General features: G+C 35.7%; 2 protein-coding genes across 2 annotated transcripts; one reads left to right on the top strand and one right to left on the bottom strand.

Moving 5' to 3' along the window:
* Window positions 1-208: 208 nt before the first annotated feature.
* On the bottom strand, window positions 209-12,300 carry LOC105054062 (SH3 domain-containing protein 2). Its single transcript, XM_010935456.3, has 10 exons — window positions 12,119-12,300; window positions 8,617-8,739; window positions 8,433-8,502; window positions 8,152-8,303; window positions 5,386-5,487; window positions 3,818-4,018; window positions 3,640-3,702; window positions 3,378-3,530; window positions 3,204-3,278; window positions 209-587 (listed from the first exon to the last, which is right to left on the bottom strand). Exons 1-10 carry the CDS (start codon window positions 12,176-12,178, stop codon window positions 471-473), a joined length of 1,116 nt encoding a protein of 371 aa, XP_010933758.1. The 5' UTR covers window positions 12,179-12,300; the 3' UTR covers window positions 209-470.
* A 2,282-nt stretch (window positions 12,301-14,582) lies between these two features.
* LOC105054064 (monothiol glutaredoxin-S6) lies at window positions 14,583-18,888 on the top strand. The gene is made up of 4 exons (XM_010935457.4): window positions 14,583-14,938; window positions 17,599-17,672; window positions 18,455-18,553; window positions 18,650-18,888. The coding sequence occupies exons 1-4, from the start codon at window positions 14,724-14,726 to the stop codon at window positions 18,724-18,726; spliced, it is 465 nt and encodes a 154-aa protein (XP_010933759.1). The 5' UTR covers window positions 14,583-14,723; the 3' UTR covers window positions 18,727-18,888.
* Window positions 18,889-22,184: the final 3,296 nt, after the last annotated feature.

Genomic DNA, 22,184 nt, shown 5'->3' with positions numbered 1-22,184 from the left:
ACTGATGCCCATTGCTTAGCCTTCTTGCATCGTGTGTCATCCGACAAAAGCAGCTTAAACCAGAAGCCTGTTTCATTTTAAATAAGCTGCCCAAACACCGTATGGTCTACGACTCTTCTACCCATCACCAAGCAATTTCTTTTACCTTCAAACCTGTAGAGTCCAGCCAAATATCACCAGGCTGAACTATCACTTGTCTGGATTCATCGACGATAAAAAACTTTACTTGCTTCATAATCTACTTAACGTTACAAAAAGAAATGCAAGACGGCAATACTTCATCAGTAAACAAAATGGGCCATCTTTAGAGGAATAGAAACTTCAAACTGAAGTAAAAGAAAAGGAACAAAGAAGAAAACAAAGAGGCAACGTCAAGGCTTGCACATCTTCCACTTGTATTGTACGCAGCTGCAGGCATAGAGAACCCAGCAGAAGCTTCAATATGGGAATCCATATTCTCCCATGCCCGGCTAAAAAATTTGAGCAACTTTACTTGCAAGCACACGTTCTCGTCTTTCAATGTATGCATAAGGGAACCAACCTGCTTTTCCTTTGCATTCACCTTCCGCCCAACCATTACCAGACACCTGTGAATGATCATGACAAAACCAGATTTGTTATAGCATTTTAGTGAGAAATAGATAAACAGAATATCCCAATTTACATGGCAAGAATGTAGAAAAAATCCAAAAAGTCATTAAATGCACTTTGTGACTATCCCATGCCTTTGCAATGACTGGTGACATTGCTTTCTTGCACTAACAAAGGCACCAATTTTTCTGAATCATTCTTTTCTGAAGCAGCAGTTATTAACCTATTTTGACAATTGATTTGTTAGGGATTGTAGGTTTAAGAATCTAGGAACTATAATACATAGAGTAGATGCTTAAATTTGGAAAGAAGTATGACAACATGACATTTACTACCAAGGTTTTGAATATCTATATCAAACCCTGTATAGTTTTCCATCGAACAGTACAGTATCAATACAATACCGATATTGGTACATACCAACAATAAGAGCATCAAAAAGAATGAAAAGCTATCATTACTGACAGGTATGGTTGGTACATTTCAGCATCCCATCACCCATATCGTTACTGGTTTTGTGTCAGAACATACTGTACCAACCCAAAAGTTTTTTACCAATCCTTTTTTTCTACTAATATGCAAAAGAGAAGAGAGTTTACATCAGATACACTTAAAGCACTATATAGAAGAAAAATTCAATGAAGAAATGGTGAAATAGAATCTTCCATAATATGATTTAGGCAAGATATAAATTTGCTTTATTTTTCAATCTAAGATTGTGACTGTGGACTGATGATAGCCATTTAATCCTGCAATTGTTCAAAATTAGATGTTAAGGAAACAAGTCTGGTGGTCATATTTTAATGTTCATTGTATATGGTACTAAAATCCATCTTAATAGTGAACTGAACTTTCTGGGTTTTATACTGTCAATTGGCAGACTCCCAGAGCTCTGTTTTATTTTCTTTTCTAAATTTTGGGAAAAACCAACCACCACATCTATGGTACCCTCTGGTTGGGGGAAGGGGCAGTAGAAAAAGGGTTCAGAGGAAATAATCGCACTTTAGAAGAGCTAACTTGGCTTTATGTTAGAAAGATCTTCTACGGCTAATTTGCTGCTTGGGCAACAGATGGAAATATTTAATAAAATGCAAAAATCCACACTTGGTCTTCAGCAAATTGAAAAAGAGATATGGGAGAACCACAAATATAATTTGGTGGGCATTACAGGCAAAAGGGATACTTGCAACCATGCCACAAGGACACTGGTACATGTCCATGTATAGGGGCATGTCAAGTGTCAGAACCTTCAAAGTTTTTTCTTGCAATGCATATGGGTTTCGACTATATATGGCCAACATGCCCAAAACCAACCCTTGATAATAGGTCATGGACAACTAAGCTAGCAGGTTCATCTGGAGTCCGTAAGTTGCTTAGCAGAGAGGGTACACAAAAGCACAAGACGTGGGATTAGATTGAGACTTAAGAAACAGTCAACTTTGATACCTTATGTTCTCCATTCAAAGGAAGGAAGGGTGTCAGTCACTTCTGATTCCTGAGAATTTTTCTTGCAGTGCAGTCATACACAAGTAAGCTAACAGGTTCATTTGGAGTCCACAAGTTACTTTAGCAGATAAGACATACTAAAGCACAAGGTTGCGGGATTAGATTAAGAATTAAGAAGTAGTCAATTTTGATATGTTATGTTCTTTGTTCGAAGAAAGGAGGATTCTTGAGAGTTGAGACTTATTTCTTGCAAAGCAGATGTGAGTTTTGACCATATATGGCCAACATGCATCAAGCCAGCCTCTAACAATGGGTCATAAACAAGCTATCAGGTCATAAAACAAGCTATCAGGTTCATTTGGAGTCCGTGAGTTGCACAACAGATAGAGTACTCTAAACTCTAAAGAACAAGAATGTAGGATTGGATTGAAACTTAAGAAGCAGTCAATTTTGATAGGTTACATTCCTTACTGGAAGGATGAAGGACAGACCAACCTTTGACAATGGTTCACAGACAAGCAAGCTAGCAGTTTCATTTGGAGTTCATAAGTTGCTTAGCAGATACGGTAAGCCTAAGTGCAAGAATGTGGAATTAGATAGAGACTTGAGAAACAGTCAATTCTGATACTTCACATTGTCTGTTGGGATGAATGAAGGAAACAATGAATCAATATTAACGGACAGATGGATGTAGCTGCAGCAATAATATAGTCAAATAATTTTCATTATCAGCTATCATACCACCATTATAATAGTCATCGTGTGTATATGTTGGTATTAAAAACATTATGTAGATGGAGCAACAGAGATGAGTCAAAACTGTTATAAGAGATGTTTCAATCAGTAAAACGTTTTTGCAACACCCATATGCACTTTATGACTCTACTACAAGAATTCAAGTCCTTGAAACCAAGTGTTAGTTGCAGCTATCCATAACAACTCGTTTATTCATCATTTTATCCTCCACCACCAGCAGGTTTTTCTGTTTTACAAGTAACACTTTGCATATCATAATGAAAAAGTTTGCTTAACATTCTCTAATTGGACATCATGGAAGTACAAAACTGCTGTGGCATAGCTTATTAACCATGTTATGAAGGAACAAAGTAGCGGATGTATCAGTCAGAACATGACTTGATCAAGAATTACAAGTAGGGTATAGTTACCTTTCTTACAACAACATAGTCACCAACTGACAAGTTGAGCTCCACATCTGTCTCAGCCTGATATGAATGTATAACCTGCAGAGAAAAGGATAATATTGGACATAAATTAAATAAAAAATTATGACAGGACACTGATAACCTAACAATTTTGATTATAGAAAAGCTATTAATCACCTCTGCTAAAAAGTATTCCACATTTTCAGCTGATCCATCAACTGTTGAGGTCGAAAACATCCCATTGGCTTCTTCATATGATGGGGGTGGTGGCATAAAGTTTTCGATGACTGGATTTGGAGATGCTTCAATTCTTTGACGCTCTGATACCATCTGTTCAAATCATTACATTAACAATGTAATAAGTTTATATATTGCATTTGCAAATATTTGCAATGAAAAATTTATTGCTTTGACAAACAAAAATGTCATTATCACATACCTCTCCTTCAAGTTGGTCAAGGACCTGCAGGATTCTCTGATGGAAAGTTCGTTCCGACTCAACCTTCAGTGCATAAAGGAAAATTATTACTGAAGTTCCACACCTAACATATTTATGTCAGGAAAAGAAACATTACATAAAAAATTAATGAGTAGAAGGTGAAGAATAAAGATAATACCATTGCAATAAGCCTCTGTAAAGTTAACCTTTGTTGTTGGGCTTCAACAGCAGTCATTGCTGCAACAGCTTCCTTACCCAATATTGCCATATTTGACTTCAACTCTTCCAGCTTAGCCTCAGCAGATTCTAACTTTGATATATTATCAATATTGCCTGGGGTTTCTCTTACTTTTATTTGACGCTTTGAAACTTCAATAGCCTGTGAAAGAATTTAAAAGAGATATTCTCATAAAATTGCTGCAGAATTTAACAATTTATGGTGTTATGAAAATTTAAATAGCTGGAACCGTTCTAATTTGGAAGAGTTACAACAGATACAAAATGATGGATAAACAGCTGGGATGGTAAGGGCATGCTGAATAAAGATCCAAGGCCGCACACATGCATGAAACGGCAGCCGCTCAAGCACCTAAGTGAGGCCTTCAGCCACTCCATGTAGGGTCTCGCCACCACATGACCTCTATAGCAGTTGCACAAGCTGCATGTAGGGTCTCTCTCTCTCTCTCACTCTCACACACACACATTGTAGCAATGGAGGCCATCCATGGTCAAAACCCAAAATCTCTCATTGGTGCTGAAAGGCAAGCATGTTTTTGGATATTTGACTAAGATTGTTGCATCAATTGTAGATATAATTTGTCGTATGCTAGTCACTAGTTAGCATTGTCATGCACCACTCATATATCCTTCAAAAAAAAAAAAAAAATCTAATCTGTATCCTTAATCTACTCTTTTTCTTAGTTCTGATATGTTTCTAGGATTTTAGTTAATTTTATACGTTAAGTAATTTCATTTTATCATTAGATTACTATAAAGCACCTGCCAACATATATGCCATCCCCTGGTTATCTACATACCAATAGTCACGTTCGGGAACACTGGATTCCCAAATCAAAAAAGAAAAGGGGGAGAACAGTAGGTGGCAGTTATAATGTGCCTGAAAGGCTGGCAGTGATCATGAGTTTAGAACTAAATAATAATGGATAGAGACAGAATTTGTAAGGCCTGCTTAAGAAAACACTTGCCAGCTGCAGACATGGTTATAGCTAGAATCTTCAATGCAGGGTATCCCACAGTTCAGCACTCCCAACCTAATACATAAGAACCGACTTCTGAACAGAGCCAATCTTAGTGCAGTTGTAAAAATCATGTAGCAATCTTTTTCAAAATACAGGAACTAAATTAACATAACCAAGAAGATAAACCATTCAAATGTTAGCAATAATTTTAGTAACATAACTAATTTTACATTCTAAGGCTAAGGCACAGAGTTTTTGTCTTTTCAAAAGGCACCTAATGCCTACCATCAGCATCTGCTATTTATTCAACCTACTTAGATGAATAGTAGACATGAAGATTTAGTGAAACTGCTTTACAGGCTAGAGTATAATTTAGAGATGACCAAGAAAATAATTACTGATATAATTTAGAGATGACCAGGAAAATAATTTCTGATAGACAACAGCTTTGAAGGACCTTTCTGCAGTAAACTCAATTAGTGAGAAAGGCGATAGGATCAATTTAGAATACCACTAGAATGGTATCCTAGGCAACTTCAAATAATACCTGAGCTTCAGCTTCTTGACGCATTTTGTCATATCTCTGCGCAAGGTGTCGAGCATCCTCCAAAGGAGCACCCATTACCATTGCTCTTAATGGCTCTGCAACCTAGCCAGACAAGTTTTGGGAATGCTTGATTAGTTAGTGGCAAAAGAATATTACTCACAAAGAACAAATAGTACAAGAAAGAGATTCACTAGCAAAGAAGACAATTTGTTTAGATGCAATAGAATACCTTTCTTGTGCAATTTGTTTTTGTGCAATAGAATACCCAATGGTTTGTATAGAGGAAAATTTCTTTGATCATTGAATTTTCTTTATCTGATCGTTGTAATGTAATGGCTATTATTTCAATGCCTTTAACAAGCATTACAAGTTAAGCATTATCTTCTTTTACTAATCACAATTTAATTAGTTCCAAAAATTTCAAGAATTTGCAAATCCAACAAGTGAATTGGGTTGTCTTATTGTGTTGGTGGGACCATGACCCATATAATGTGTAGAACTTTTGACCTTAATTATGCAATATTGTCAGACTTCACCTAGTGGTTCAGCCATTCTTTTACCATATTTGGATGAATAATGATGGAAACGATCCATGTCATATGCAGCCTATCAAGGGGCAGTTTGTAACAAAAGTCCGATATAAAAGCTGGGCTGTTATTTTCCAGGTTTGAGGTTTGCCTGTATTCCACATAAGTATTTGCCCTCACAGCTTAAGTATATACTGACTAAACATTTTGTCCTTGCTAGGCAAAGAGTCTGAAGAGCACCTACAGTGATTGAGCTTCATATCTGTACTATCATTATACTAACAAACCAAGTATCTCCTCCACATATGAGCACTACTCACCCCATGACTAAATGTACTGCCATCTTCAATGAATACTCTTCACTTAGTTCCATTCTTTCACTGAGGGGGAGAAACAAAAGAAGAGAGAATATAATAGAAAATGCTTTTACGAGAAATCAGAGACATCCATGCTACTTCTTAGTGCACTGCACATGCCCAGTGCCAGGGAACCTTTAACCAAGTAGCTGTGCTACTTCTGGAATCATCCGCTTTTCAGTTAGGTTTCAGAATATGCCATGCACGCTGTACCAGATTTTTTGCTTTGTAATTCATCCTTTCTCACTTCAACTTTTGACCAATCTAGTGATGTCACTCATTATCATTTCAACATTAACTATTGTGCCTTCCTGGGAGATTCTCATTCGTAGAATGTAAAATGCTAAGTGCCTAAGCACCAAATCATCAGTGACCATGGGCAACACCACTAAGATTATTCACCTGACATTCTGTGATAAAGTGGTAGTTAATAAATAGATAATTATGATATACTTAGCTTAAAATCATGTAGGAATAAGCACAAACAAATTTTTCAGATATAGGACTGCATGGTCCAGACTTATAGACAACATCTTTAACAAGATTACCAAGAAAAGTAAAAAGTGGAAACATTACATCTATGTTGCACAGGTGGAATATGGTTCTTGGATAAGGAAGATGCAAATGAGCCAATTGTTTGGTGGGATCAGGATCTTCTATTGTAGATAATACTTTTAGGTGGGTAAATTCTAAGGAGAATTAGAGGTTTGCTCATAGAATAGTTTATCAGATGAGTCATTCAGAATAAATGAAACAAAAACAAATATAATTAGAAGTGACTACATTGCCGAACCAGCCTGAACAAGGTGGCTTGGCCAGTACCTAACCAAGCCAACAGCAAATCGGGACAGTTTGGTTGTTGTGCTCGGCCTGGCTTATAAAAATTGAACCGATAGGCTGTTCTCTCACTCCCTCAACGGCCCTACCTGTATCGCTCCCCTCCATCTTTGATGCTGACTGATGTTCGGGGTATCTGGCTACCACCACTGATGAGGTAAGCCCCCCTTCTCTCTCTCCCTCCCCTCCCTCTCTAGCTTTCTTCTTCCCTCTCCTTCTCCCTATCCCTTCTCCCCATAAACCCTTCCTTTCCCTCCCCACCTCCCTCTCCTCCCTCCCCATAAACTCCCCCTCTCCCCCTCCCTCCCTCCTCACTTCCTCCCTCTCTTTCTCCCACTCCGTAAGCCCCTCTCTCCCTCCTTCTCTCTCCCCTTCCCTCTCCCTCTCCTCTCTTTCTACCTCCCCTCCCCTCCCTGGTTCAGTACATATTGGATCAGTACAATATATATTGGTGCTGTACTAAAGCAGTCGTCGGCCGGTATGATCCCCAATACCAGTCCAGTGAACCTTGCAAGTGATTATGGGAAGAAGAGAAGAAAAAGACATTCTTGCAGTTTTATATAATGCCCTTAAGCTGAAGAGGATCTTATAAATCATTTAATCTAAAGGTACGTTCCATTTATATATGAAGTTAAACTCAAAAAGGAACAAACATAAAGTCATTATAGGGACAATACAGATTATATTTTAGCACAGCATATATGATGTTTTAAGAGGAAAATATACTTTAAGAGGGAAGAAAAGAACCTCCACAGCACATTTTCTATAGAAGGAAAACAAAATATAAAATAGGTAAAAAATAAGTTAAAATTGTCCAATGATAGCATAATCAGATGACTTGAGCACCGCACAAGCTGTATGATTCAGCTTATGCAAAGGGACTGCAAAGAACAAGAAAGATAAAATAGAAGTTTCTGGAGCCTGATTGTAGCTACAAGAGTACAAGTTTCTTGTATTCAATACCCTTTGAATTCTTCAGACCTATGATTCAGAGCTAGATTAGCAGCATAACAACACGATGAATGGATAGGGAATGGCTGCCAGACCTGGGTACCAAGAGCTTTTAAGAGATTTCCATGCTCTTTTTCTATCTGAGAACGAGCCCTTGAATAACTTATAGCAGCTTTTGATAGTGTATTGCCACTGGTGCAGGTGTGTTCAACGCCATATTTTCTACTATCTTCAGACAACTTATTACCTGCAAAATATAAATGACCACCAAAATTAAAAAGTTATGGGGTAAAAGGATTGCCTGCGAAATATAACTTTCAATAAAAATGTGGTAATAGATAAAAGGGGAACAAAACCCACAAATTCACAAATATACCTATTTCAACTTGTTTAGATCCGGTGACAATGTAACCTTCCACACCGCGAACAATGTCCCTTTGAAAATGCTGAAAAGATACAATTGAAGTATTTTCACAAAATTTACATTAAAAAAAAAGGAAAAAATTTCATGGAAAAGAACTGTAATGAAACAAATCAACAGAAAGCAAAATGATGCTAACCTTGGCTGCACGGGTTGATATGTAAAGCTTCTCTAACTTTTGATGTTGCTGAAGTTCTGCCTCATCTGTAATTACACTATCAGAACTTCCATGTCCACCAGCACCAAATTGCTTGAGAACTGCCTGTAATCATAGCAGTCAAAATGACCTTTATGTTACTTGGAATCATAAGTATGAACCATGAGAGGTTCTCTCTGACAATTCCAAAAGCAAGTGCACAGCCAGGGCATTTGTGGTTAACATAGAAAAGGGGATGCATATCTTTGGCTTGGTTCCCCATCTGACATACTTGTGGCAATTGGAGGAGATCATTCTGTTGGAAGTTTCCAGAGCTGTATGTCTTTACACTTCAAGAGAAAATTTTTATCAAAAATAAGATGGCTAGATGGCAGATGATTTCATCTTGGTTCGTCTAATGTAAGCTGGAAATCTGAGATAAAAAATGTGTTTTATTATATTATGAAAGTCTTTGTAGGATGAAGTCAAGATCTTCATGGCGATGAGCTCATGGGGAGAAAAAGGTCATAGGTGTCTTAGCCAAATGAGGTAATTCCACTATCATGCCACCCAGAGATGAAGACAAACACATTATTCTCAAAAGCTATGACACTCGTACACATAACCTTGTTTTTATTAAGAATGATCTTTTAGTATTTACGAGTCCATGTTCGCAATGAACAGTTTAAGAAACTTCTCATCAGGGTGCAGGATTTCTGGTAAAGAGGTGCCAAGAGATGGACTCAACACCTGATGGCATTCACCCCCTTCCCCAGTAGGAAAATTGATATCTTATCAGTAAGCAAGTTTTAACAATGTTTTTTAAAGTTAAAATACATACACAAGGCAGATTGATCTCCAAAAACTTTGCAAAAACTAACAAAGTTGTATCAATAGGAAGAATTTCACTATTTCTTTTTAATATTTTCAGAACCATTAGGTTCATTAATCATTGCTCAGCTCTGTTTAACCATTCGAGGAGCATGCTCAATAATAATCATAACTCATCAGAATGCTTCCTACAAAAGCAGATTAGCCTTGATAGTTTTTCAGTTTTTTGCTTGTTCATGAATACTACAAACTACAGATATCAGAAAAGATCGTAGAATTGCATAACGCAGAAACTTTTGGGGTTATATAATTGAAGCTTCAAAGAATGTCGCTCCTGGCACTATTTATACCACAGACTATGACTAAACTGAAGTCATACCTTTGTTCTTGTAAATTGCTAACCAAATAATTGGTGACTGGTCTGTATTAAGGTTGCATGAAGGTTAGCATTGTGGAGTTTTGGATGTAAGATCAAAGAAATTCCTAAGATCTATTCAGGATACAGATGTAAGGTGGAAAAAAGCATAGAAAGCATAGGAAAGAGCTCCATTGCTGTTGGTATTGACAAAAATCTCTCCTCATTGGAAAGTCAACTATTTGTTTGCACCCAATTCTTCAAAGGTTCTCCTTCCATTCTTCCCAGCTCCACCATAGTCATGTTGATACCTGTATTCCAGGAGGAGCGTCTAAACTTTGAATTTGTGATGCAAAGTTCTTTTTTTAAGGGAATGGAAAGTCAGGTGCTGAGGCTTTTCCTCTTGACAAATGGAAACTTGTCTGCATTCAAAGGGCCCTAAAACAGCTAGCGTCAAGTTTTATGGGTGATATGAAAGCTGCAATTCTCAACAAATTTGTTTGGCCCTTAGGTAAAACACACACCACTCTGTGGAACAGCCATTCATACCAAGTATTACGACAACAGCAAAGAAGAGCACATAACCACATGACAATATGGCATGAAACATATACTCTTGGTGTTTGTAAAGGATTAGATTTGAAGTGGAGCTGTTGCTAACTGGTTGGCCTTTATGCGGGATATTGGATTTGACATCCTCCATTGGAAGCTTTGGTGAAGAGCAAAATTTTTGGCTTATGTTGTGTTTTCCTATTTCAGTTTGAGTGCTCTTACAAGTCTAGTGGCAGTTTTGATGTTTAATATTTATTTCTTGTCATCATACTTTTGCTCTCCTAAATGTCATCCATCACACTGTGTTCGCCTGTCCCTTATTTCTTTCAGATAAGCATTGTACAAGGATTCTATATCATGTGACATTCTCTTGAGAAAGATCATGAATATTCTGCGAGCAAAGCTTGATTGTAATATCAAAAGGTAATACGTGCTAGCAAAGTGACAATATAAACTTTCATGCTCCAAGGCCAAAAAGATCATGCCAAGACCAACATAAATAAGGAACTTTCATGAAAAAAAAAGAAAATAAATAAATACAAACAGAAACTTTCTTGGTTCTTTTATGCATATGATGGAGGACCAAAGAGCGAAAAATTGGATGGCATGCATGCTGTAGTTTACAGAGAAGTATGATGGAATGTTGTGATGAAGGAAAGCAAGCAAGAACAAAGTTTAGACTATCCAAAAGAAGATGTAATGAAAGAAACATTACCGATAATGAAGACATTGCTTGGTAAAAGAGAATTAAAAATGTTGGAGTGGTTACTAAAAATGAAGCTATTGACATCAAAGATACAATGGTAGTGCAAGATAAAGGAAGAGGAAACTAATATTTGTTTCACCTTATGATAAAGTTGTCCACTTGTCCTTAAAGAAGTTTATGATATGGAAGATGAGATTCTTCATGATACATATAAAAGTGAAGGAATCAATACGCTAAAATGCCATCATTTCAAGTTGAATCCGCTCTAGCCATTATGGTGTCAAATTTTGAAGATTCACGACCCCTACCCATCACAGGAGTCATGGTAACTTGATTGCTGTCTTGGTAAATTCATAAATTAAGTCCGAAGAGTGAAAACTGACATGTATGCATACATCATCAATTCCATAAGGCAAGGCTTATTGTCTTCCCTGGCAATGTTCATGCTGTCAAATCCATGACTGACATGAAATTATGAAATAGGAAGATTGCATCGTGAGACCCTAAAACCAGGATAACTTCTTGTCAGGTAGAAAAAGCAAATGGTGCTAGAGGTTCTCTTAGCTCAAATATGAGACGGAGCTGAAATGGAGGAACAAAGGGTCGAGCAGAGTACTGAAGTATGAGGACAGGGAAAGCAAATGTTTCTCCAGTCAGTGAAAATACCAGATGAAATGAGTACCAAAGGCTTGCGATCTCTATCACGACAATACCAATTGGGAGGTGCCATCAGAGACACATTGGCTCGCTCAAACCAATATATTGAGCGTATTAATCAGCAAGCAAGAATTTGTTAAAGAAATAAATCTATCAAGCTCACATCGCCGTCCAGATTCGCCAAAACAACCAGATCGCAGTCGTGCCTGAACTAAACATCAAGAAGTTGTGCAAGAACCGCCCTTGATGCATCAAATCCGCTTCGAAACAACCAAATCGGAAGAAAAACCGGGACGAAATCCGTCCAAAATCGAAGCCAAAAAGATACCCAACCTCTGAAGGGATAGATGCATCAAGTGAGGGGTAAGGAGGGGGTGGGAATGGGAGAGAAAACGAGGGGGCACCTGCTGCTGCCTCGCGACCTGCTCTCTGAGCCGCGTGGCCTGCTTCCTTATCGCGTCCATCCCCGGCCGGCGAACGCCAACCAAGAACCCGGCGGGCGGGCGAGTGGTCGGAGCAAATGGGGTCGGTGAGGAGATCTGAAATGTTATATACAAAAGAAGGGCAAGGATCTCTATGCTGTTGCTTCTGGGTTAGGAGCTGTAGGGAAAGTGCATTTCATTTTTAGGCCTCCGTATTGCATGCACCAGGTGCAGTTGGACCACGTCAAATCCCACGGTGGATAACACGCCACGCTACCTCTCGTATGTCACCAATTCGCGATTGCGCCCTATCCACCGTGCATATGCTCCGCGATTTGCCCGGTTCACTTGCATCTGGTGCATGCAATAATATCTCTATTTTTAGGGTTAACTGAATCTTTACATTTGCTCGTTGTATCGCCTGACGGTCCAACGCAGCATGGGCCGTTGGATGACGTTGACATACAACTACGATGGCTGCTCCGCGAATTGACGGAGAAAACGCCGCTTTGCGGGCCCGATCCAAAATTAAATCCAATTACAATAAAGTGGTCCAGTCCAACTCCAAAGAAAAAATCAACCCGTAAATTAGTTGGCAAGATGCGAAGCAAACGGCCATATACATGCCACCTCTTCCGCTGGTCTTTGTCCAAGCTCCTCGAGATTTTGTATTTATCTTCCAAAAATTAAAAATAAAAATAATATAAATATTATAGATTAAAATTTATTTTTATATTCAAATCAATCTAGATATATATAAAAATTTAAAAATTTGACTAATATCCATATCAGTATCTATATCCATCAAAGAAAAATAGATATGAATATGGATGAACAATTATGAGATTTTTTTTAAATATCCGAATCTATATATAATACTATATAATTTTATATAGTCCATATTAATTTTAAAAAAATATATAATCATATAAATAAATTATTAACTTAATTTATCACCTGTTTTGTGATATTTTTGATTTTGTAGTTATAAAATTTAATTATCGAAGCGACATCCATCATTAAATCTATTCTTTTCACATCCGATTTGTATCCATATATGTTTGAAACAAATATAGATATAAATTTTTGTATCCAAATAATATCCGTATTCGTATTTGTATCTATCAAATAAAATAAATATGGATATGAATATGCTGGTCTTCAATTCGTATCCGATCTGATTTTAGCTCTATCAAATATAAATAAAAAATTATGAAGAAAGATGAAAAGCAATCTAATGTTTTTAGACTTTTGTCTTCCCCCGAGCAGAAGGGAAAATCAATGATAGCTATGCCTAAACCTAGCAGCAATCTGTAAACATGCTTGAGTTTTCTTAAAACTTTATGCGCGTAATGTCAAAGCCGGTCCTCAAATTAAGACGGAATAGACGTTGTCACCCCAGATAGGGTATCTATTTGGTTTCTAAACAATTTGTTGTTCCTTTGTAACCGAATGTGCAAATAACGGCAGCAACAGTAAACAAGCTACTTTCCAGTCAAAACATGCATCTCATAAAGAGATAATCTATACCACTGAGCACTCCCTCGGCATTGGTTGGACTGATTTATTGATGTTCCGATGATTTTTAGGAATATTATTTTTTTTGATTTTTTTAGATATATTCATATTAGGTCGTATGAGTAGCATCAAAATTATAATAATAGTAATAAGATGAGCTATAGTTTTGTTATGCTGACAAAGTATAAGAAAGAGGTGCTGACTAATTCCTTTTTCTCAGGCTTCCTACAAGAACTCTCCCTCTTCATAAAAAGAACCGGAACACTTTTGTCTTTTTAAGTATAGGACAATTCCAAATGATCTTTATGATCGGTGACACAACCCTCCGATAGCTTAAAATGGAGCAGCAACTCTTAATAGAGATGTTGCCTTAGCTGCATTGCCACCGTATTATCTTATCTTGCGATTCAAAAGTTTTTAAAACATGCTTTACTGAAAGCAGTTTGGAATGCCACCATTTCACCGCAAAAATCCAGGATGATGACCATATAATATCAAAATTATTTTTGATATATTTCATGGATATATTTATTAATTTTATAAATTATTTATTTTATAAAAATATATTAATTATAATTATAGAATTAATATTTATTTATTATTATACTATATTATTTTTTAATATTAATATTTATTTTAATTTAAAAATAAGTTAAATTGAAGTAATATATTAAATTATTTTATTTTTCTCTTTCAGAAATTTTGTGGACTCGACAATATTAACTAATTACATTGCTATTTTATATTTTACTTAAATTGTTTGGATAAAATTATTTAATATAATTTTGAATATTGATGAAATTGTTCGCGGTTGCGTCAATACCATGACGATGACGCAGCAGATTAATTTTAAAATTTATTTTATTAAAAGTCACGCGTGTCGCACGTGCAAAATAACGAGCAAGCCCGAAGGAGAGCCTCGCGTTCGGGGGATGGGCTTGGTCGCTTCGATGACCACGCCCCACCCGAAAGAAATGAAGAACCAAGAAGGCTTCCTACCAAAATAAAGAACCCAGAAGGCTCCGCAGGGGCGCTTGTGGCGGTGACCGGACGGAATCGACGGGCGGCGATGCTGCTCCCCCGCGGTGCGTTAAAAGCGTCTCCCACGCCGAGGACCGGCGGCCAACGGGCGATGCTATGCGTTGCACCAGTTGTCGTCGCGATGCTGCTGCTGGGATGCGCCCCGGAAGCCTCTAATGCGCTCGACTCCAAGTCCGTTTCCGCCTTCGTACAGAACGTCGTCTACTCCAATCGGATCGCCATCTTCTCCAAATCCTACTGCCCGTAACTCACTATTATCTCCACCTGCTTTTTTTCCCCCCCTCCATTTCTCTTCTGATTTAAGTCCGGGATTGGAAGTGCATAAGAATTTGCTGCTTGGTGTGATGTGTGGAGTAAATGCAGGGAGATTTCGTAATCCTTGGAAAAAAAAATTAATTGAAAGTAGTTTCAGAGGAAATCATGTATTGGCAAGCGGACATTCTTTCACTTTGAGTTTTCCCCTTATAGCTGGCTCCTGTTACGATGAACTAAAGGAGTTCTTGGTTGCGTTAACAATTTTTTATACCTAATTCATGTTTGATTGTTATCTTGTCCGTGAGGATCTGAAGATATTGGTAATAACATTTTTTTTTTAATTATATAATCTTGTTATCATAGATTTTTTTTTTTTTTTGGTCGCTTATTTATGGTTCCACTCGAGGAAATTATGAAGGAAAAATTCCTTGTATTTAATTGGATTTATCATGGGCGTACATATTTTTTACTTATCTAATTTTGTTACATAGATTTTTTTTTTTTTTCTTACTTATGGCTCCACCCAGTTATATCTATAAGAGATTTTGAAAGAAAAATTCATTATCTTAATTGGGTTTACCATTGGCATGTATAAGTTGATCCCATCTTTGAATTATCTCAAATCATTATTTTTCTTTTCCAATTAAATCAAATACAAGGATTCCTCCCCCCTCCAGAACCCGCTCCCTTTGTACAGGTGAGAGTGGCAAACTATACAGAAGCAACTGGACCATAATAAAATTGGATTCGTTCTACTCAAAAGAGACGAAACACAGTTGAAACAGCTCTACACTTCTTTCATATTTGTTTACAATTTGGATAACCATCATTTCTTGTGTTTGTCCAAAAATTGGACCATTAAATGGGGTGGATGAGCGTTCTGGATTGTGTTGTTGGAGTTGTTGCAAAATTTATGAGCTTAAAAGGGTGAAACATGACCTTAGGGTCATAGATCGGAAGAATATTTATGTTTTGAAGGACCATTCTTGTGGGAGATAATGCTTCTTGTGGGTTTTCGATAGATTTATTATAGTGGCCAAGTTAGCCATGTCCAATGCAACATTATGTGCTAAAGACATCTCATTTACAAGTTTGTTGCATCTTTTGTATAGTATAACGTGCTTATTAGCATCCCAAGTAGCATCCATATCTGTGAAGTACGTTGATTGAAGGGTGTAATTGGCAGCCATAGGACACCTTAATACTAATTTATGTCTCTTTATTCTTTTTAAACTATCCCCCACTTCTTGCCTTTGATTTGCTAATTCTGTGTGGGGATTTGGGGTGTGTTGAAGGTTATGGGGATTTTGATCTAATTACTTAAATGATTGGATTTCGTTCCTTAATATGCTAAAGTTATCAATCTCCCTGTTGCTTGCTTCATTTGTCATTAAAATGTGCTAACCATCAACAATTTCCTAATAACAAGTGGGTCTCGTCATGATTCCTTTGTAACTAATCCAATTATGAATGGAAGTTGTTTTTCCTAGTACTAAATGATTGATCCTAAAGTTAGAGTTCTATTTGAGGTTAAAAGTTTGCTTAGGGTGATGCATTTGTTTGAGGGTCATAAAATTGATTTTAGGGTTTTGCATGAGCATGTACTTGGATAGATCTGATTTGTTTTAACATACCATTACAATAAACATTAAAATGCTTGTCCCGACTAACTGGGTCGACTTTATGAATCTTCATTTGCCAAGCGTCCATCAAACTTGGCTTTATCTAATAGGTTGACATGCTTTCCACGATTAGTTGTCAACCAAACATCAGCCTTCCACAGTTTCAGGTTTATGAGGGGCATCGATTATATTCTTTAAAGCATGGAATAATTAAAAAATAAAATTCATAATACATATAATCTCACAGTTGGCTGATATTGTTCAAAATGCAAGTGAAGACCAAGCATGGGATAATTGCTATGAGATGTGGAAACAGATACGAGATACAACATGAAATGAGATGGGCAAGCCAATACAACAAATCTTTAAAAACATAGGATACAGATGCATGGGCATATTACAATAATTATATGTGAAAATATAGATAACTTTATCATATAACATAAATACATAGGTTCATACAAACAAAACAATGTTGATAGCAACGGTTAGTTTATTCCTGACAATGTAATAATGTTAAATTGAAATATGGAAGTTTTTCAGATGAGATACTCACATATGCTTAGCTTATGCTTGCTTTATATTTCATCAGTGGTTGTAGGTCAACCTAGAGAATTCTTCGCTATCTAATGTAATACATGGCAATGTATGATCTGGTGTTGAAATAGTAGGTTGTTTTTTGCTTTGTTTTTTGCACTTGGATGGGTTTCTTTCTTTCTTTCTTTCTTTCTTTCTTTTTATTTTAATGAGGTGGGGAGTTTGTACTGGGGTTGAGATAATGGCCCATTCAAATTGCTGGAATGTTGTGCTGCAATAAAGTGTTAATCTTAACATATTGGAGGATTTTGCTCAGAGTTTGTATTTTTTCCATGGGAAAACAATTTTTCATGCTCATTCCAGTTAATATTATAAATAGAAACTATTTCTTGATCAATAGTGTCTGCTTGTCCCATATATCTTGTAGATCATGCAATTGTAATTTGGTCTCTGCATGCTTGTTTGCATTATCTGACTTTTTCTTTCTAGGTATTCACTACGTGCTAAACATGTGTTTAACAAACTACATGAGAAGCCTTTCGTCGTGGAGCTTGACCTTCGAGGTAAATTGTCTGCTTTTCTCTCCCGTATTGCTTGCAACAAGTGAAAACTGGTTTATAGCCGAAATTCATGATATTGTCTTTTAATACTGAAATTTTTTTGTGAAGAGTTGAAGGATTAGTTTGTGTTACAATTTACTTTTCCTCTTATGAAATATGTGGTCCCTTCACCAGCATTGTTTTAATTTCATTAATAGCTAGATTTCTGCCAATGATCTGTATATAGAAATGCTAATCATCAAGACTAGAGTGATTCTGAAAGACATACATCCCATGCCACGTTTTCATTGCTTCAAACAGACACATGCGCACGCACAAATATCAGCTACCTCTAGTTAAATTGATGGTTCTGGCTGTCTATGGATTCATGCTTTATGGGAGCTGTGAAAATTATTGTATCCGTTTTTCTGATAACCTAGCATTTCTGTATCAAACACCAAATTTCTAATGACCATATCTCACGTTGCCCATTTTCTGAACTCAAAAGGAAAATGAGCTTATCCTAGCTTTTTTTCGAAAAAGATCATGATGTTATAGAGATTCATGCTTTCTGAACCATGGAAATTATTGTCTCTGTTTTTCTTAATGACATAGCATTTATGTATCCATCACTAAATTTCTGATGGCCATATCTCAGATTGTGCATTTTCTTTACTCAAAGAAAATGAGCATATCCTAGTTTTTTTTTTTTTTTAAAAGATCATGATGTTATATATGCTTATAGAACGTTGGTAAATTTTAACTATTTATAGCCTAATATTGATGTAATTTTTTTTTTTATTCAGATGATGGGCCGGAAATTCAAAATGTTCTTCTAGATTTGGTTGGTCACCAAACTGTACCGCAAGTTTTTGTGAATGGTCAACACATTGGTGGCTCGGATGGTCTGTACCCATGGCTTAAACCTCCATGTTTTCCTTTCTGAATTTGCTCTTTAGTTTTTTTATTGTCTGGCCTTCACCTCTTTTCAAATCATTCAGATACAATGGAGGCGCTTGCAAATGGGAAACTTCGAAAGCTTCTTGGTAAAAATCAATCACAGCTGTATGACGGATGAAGCCAATAACTTTATCAAATTGCTCTTGGGATCACAGGTTTATTTCTTTGGTTAAGGTTGATAGACGTAACATTGTTGCTTTTGATAGTGTGAAGAAATGGATGCCTGACATGTAATTGCTAATCTTTAGCATAAGTATGCAAAAATATCAATTGCACAGTAGTTGTTTTCTAGTACATGATTGTTGATCTCATTGCCCAGGGAGCTATGCCCTCATGCTGCCAAGTTTAATTAGCAAAAGCCCCTAGTGATCTAATTGTAAGTGGAGGGAACTATTGTGCTTCTTGGATAATTGTCATTTTTTTGATTGAAGCTTCTTGGACAATTGTCGTCATTAGAATTTCTTAGACTCCATGAGTTTCATCCTCTAGCTTCTTAGCTGTTCTTATTAGTGACTCCCCTCTAAAGTGCCTCAAAGCTATTGGACAACAAGGACGTTTTTCTTCTTTTCTTCATCCTCTAGATGCAACATAGCCAGTATGTTGAAACCTGCATCCTTGGGTGGTGTTTTGAATGAACAGTATTTAAAAAAAAAAAAAAGACTTTGAGGGTGTCATAAATTACTTTCTAGTTTTGTTCGAATACTGGGGTGGATTTTTCTCCATGAATATGCTTTGAGATTTCGAGAATAATTATTTCTCTAGCTTTGTTCAAAGATAGGGTTGGCAAATATTGCAAATCATCTTTCAGACTAAGAGATGGCTGGCAAGTCTGAATGCTTGAAACACCTTTAAAATGCAATGTGTTTTACTTGGAGTTGTTATATGGGTTCCATTATATTGCAGAAGTGAAAGCCGTGACTAATGGCCACTTGTGGAAACCGCGGAGGAAACAATTAACAAATAAATAGGCTTTGTTTTTCATAAGGTGTGGAAATAACACATTATAGCGGAAAAAAAAAAAAAATTCCCGACGAGATGATCTTGACCTAGAAACCATTTGCGGGAAAACTGGGAATAGAGTTCCGTCAACCAGGTAGAATCTGATAATAGCATTCAGTGGGCTAAGGAAAGTAGCCGTGACTATGAATTTTGTTTAGGATTGGAATCAAATTGAATATGGATCAAATATCGGTATATTTATATTTATTTTATTTGATAAATATAAATATGGATACGGATATTATTGAGATGTAAAAATTTTTATAATTAGGGTGCAGAAAATTTTAGCTGAAATCAGGATAATTTTATATATTTTTAATACTGAGATGAAAGGGTCTATATGTCAATAACATTATACTATTATTATAATCCATATCGAGCAGCTTCTATCAACAGTTATGATGAACATGACAATCATTGTTTGCCAAATACAACCTCTTGATTCTGTTTTTTGAATAGCTGAATTAGCTGTGATGATAGAGGATGACATATAATAACAATGAAAATGAAGTATTTTTGGGCAAACTCATAATTTTGAAATTAAGGTGCCATTTTCAGATTTTCTTAGTACCCTGCATACTTTAAAGATATTGTTTTTATAAAGTTTAGGGCTAATTATATATAAAAAATTGGAATGGTGTGGGATTTTTTAATTTCCTTTTGAACTTGAATTTAGTGCGACCAAACCATCCAACTTTCAAATTTATTTAATTTAATTTCTAGTTGTGAATTCCAACTGATGATAAAGTTATCATGTAATATCAGCTGATCTGTTTATACGATAAAAAGAGATGATGGAGAAAATGATATTGTATGATAATTTTGTCACGATAGCCAAACAAAATTTATGATTCGAGTTCAAATTGGATGAATTTGAATGTTGAATGATTTAATTACATTAAATTAAAATTTAGAATAGGATCAAAAAATTTTAAATAGTTTGTAATTTTTATATAATTAATTTTAAAATTTAAAAATAGAGGGATCAAACAACCACTGTCATAACAATTAAAATAATATTTACAAAATGCCTGTTGCCAGACTTTGGATCCGAAGCTGTAGGATGCAAAAAGGATCTTTGGATCCTTTTTAAATGCAATTGTAGTTCTAAATCAGTTTATTTCGGAGAGTAATTTTTTATGTATCATGTGCGGTGTGATAAAAACGCATCATCTAATAATATTGAGATACATAGCGTATTTAGATGGGACAGATATTTAATATTTTTTAATTTTTTTTTTTAATTTTTAATGATGAAAATATCTTTTCTCTATAGAATAAAAAAAAAATAGTATTATTACTTTCTGATTTTTTATATAATTTCTTATAAATATATATAACATCTTCAACGATATATATGACTTTCTATGTTTTTATAGCATCCTAAATAATATATATGATATTTTGAACAATATATATATCTTCCTAACGTCTATGACTTTTTGTAAATATACATGATATATTTTATATAATTTTTAATAAATAAATATATATATATATATATATATATATATATATATAAAATTATATATGTTATTAAGAATGCCATATATATTCACAAAAAATTATATAAAATATTAAAAAATTATATATATTATTTAAAATATTATATATATTTATTAAAAATTATATATATTATTTAGGATGTTATATATATTCATAAAAAATTTTGTAAGATATCAGAAAGTCATATATATTATTTAGAAAGTCATATGTAAATACATAAAAAATTATATATATGATTTAAAATATCATGTATATATATTCATGAAATATTACATATCAAAAATTAATAATAATATTTTTTTTATAAAAAATATTTTTATTATTAAAAATTATATAAAAATTATACGATATGTGATGCATAAAAATTACCCTTATTTCGAATTATTATCAGATGGTCGCCAACCGTTCCAATGCTGGAGACAAGTGCTATAAATCTTCTCTCCGCGTGATGCAACCGCCTGTTCTGTCACGGGGAAAGGGAGATAAGCAATGATGGTACGAGTATGGATTGGAAGTGTGCCCACAGAGACCTGACACAGCACTAGCGGACGCTGAAGCAATAAAAACCTCCCTCCAGAGGGAGGGAACAGGAAGGGACCCAGACTCCAACCAATATCCAACACAAAAGCATGCTCGCCCACCGAGCCTTCTCGGCTGGGTGGCTTCTTTCCCCAAGCAGCACATCGGTATGCCCAACTGCTGTCGAGAAATACATAAACCTAACGAGCAGGGATGTCCAAATCAGCACCGAGAACCTTCCAGCGATGTCAGGCTGCCAATCTAACCAATTCTTTGTTTTAAAATGTTAGCAGAGATAACTATGGATTTATAGGTCACCTTTTCGTTTGTCGGGATATTTACAAATCCATGCATCAGCAATATAGCAACTCCAGCAGAAGATCAATGCTGATATTGTATCTGTAGCTACCTGGGCAAGAGCTAGCAATTTAGTCGATTACACCCATCTCTTTGACAAAACTAAATGATGATAAATGGCCGTCATTTTTTTTAAAAAGTATTATCTGTATTAAAATATGCATTTTTTGATGCATGCATATCATCCATTTTGGT

The sequence above is a fragment of the Elaeis guineensis genome, chromosome 11 (genome assembly GCF_000442705.2).
Source record: "Elaeis guineensis isolate ETL-2024a chromosome 11, EG11, whole genome shotgun sequence".
Taxonomy (NCBI): domain Eukaryota; kingdom Viridiplantae; phylum Streptophyta; class Magnoliopsida; order Arecales; family Arecaceae; genus Elaeis; species Elaeis guineensis.
This window is presented reverse-complemented; position numbering and strand designations above follow the sequence as displayed.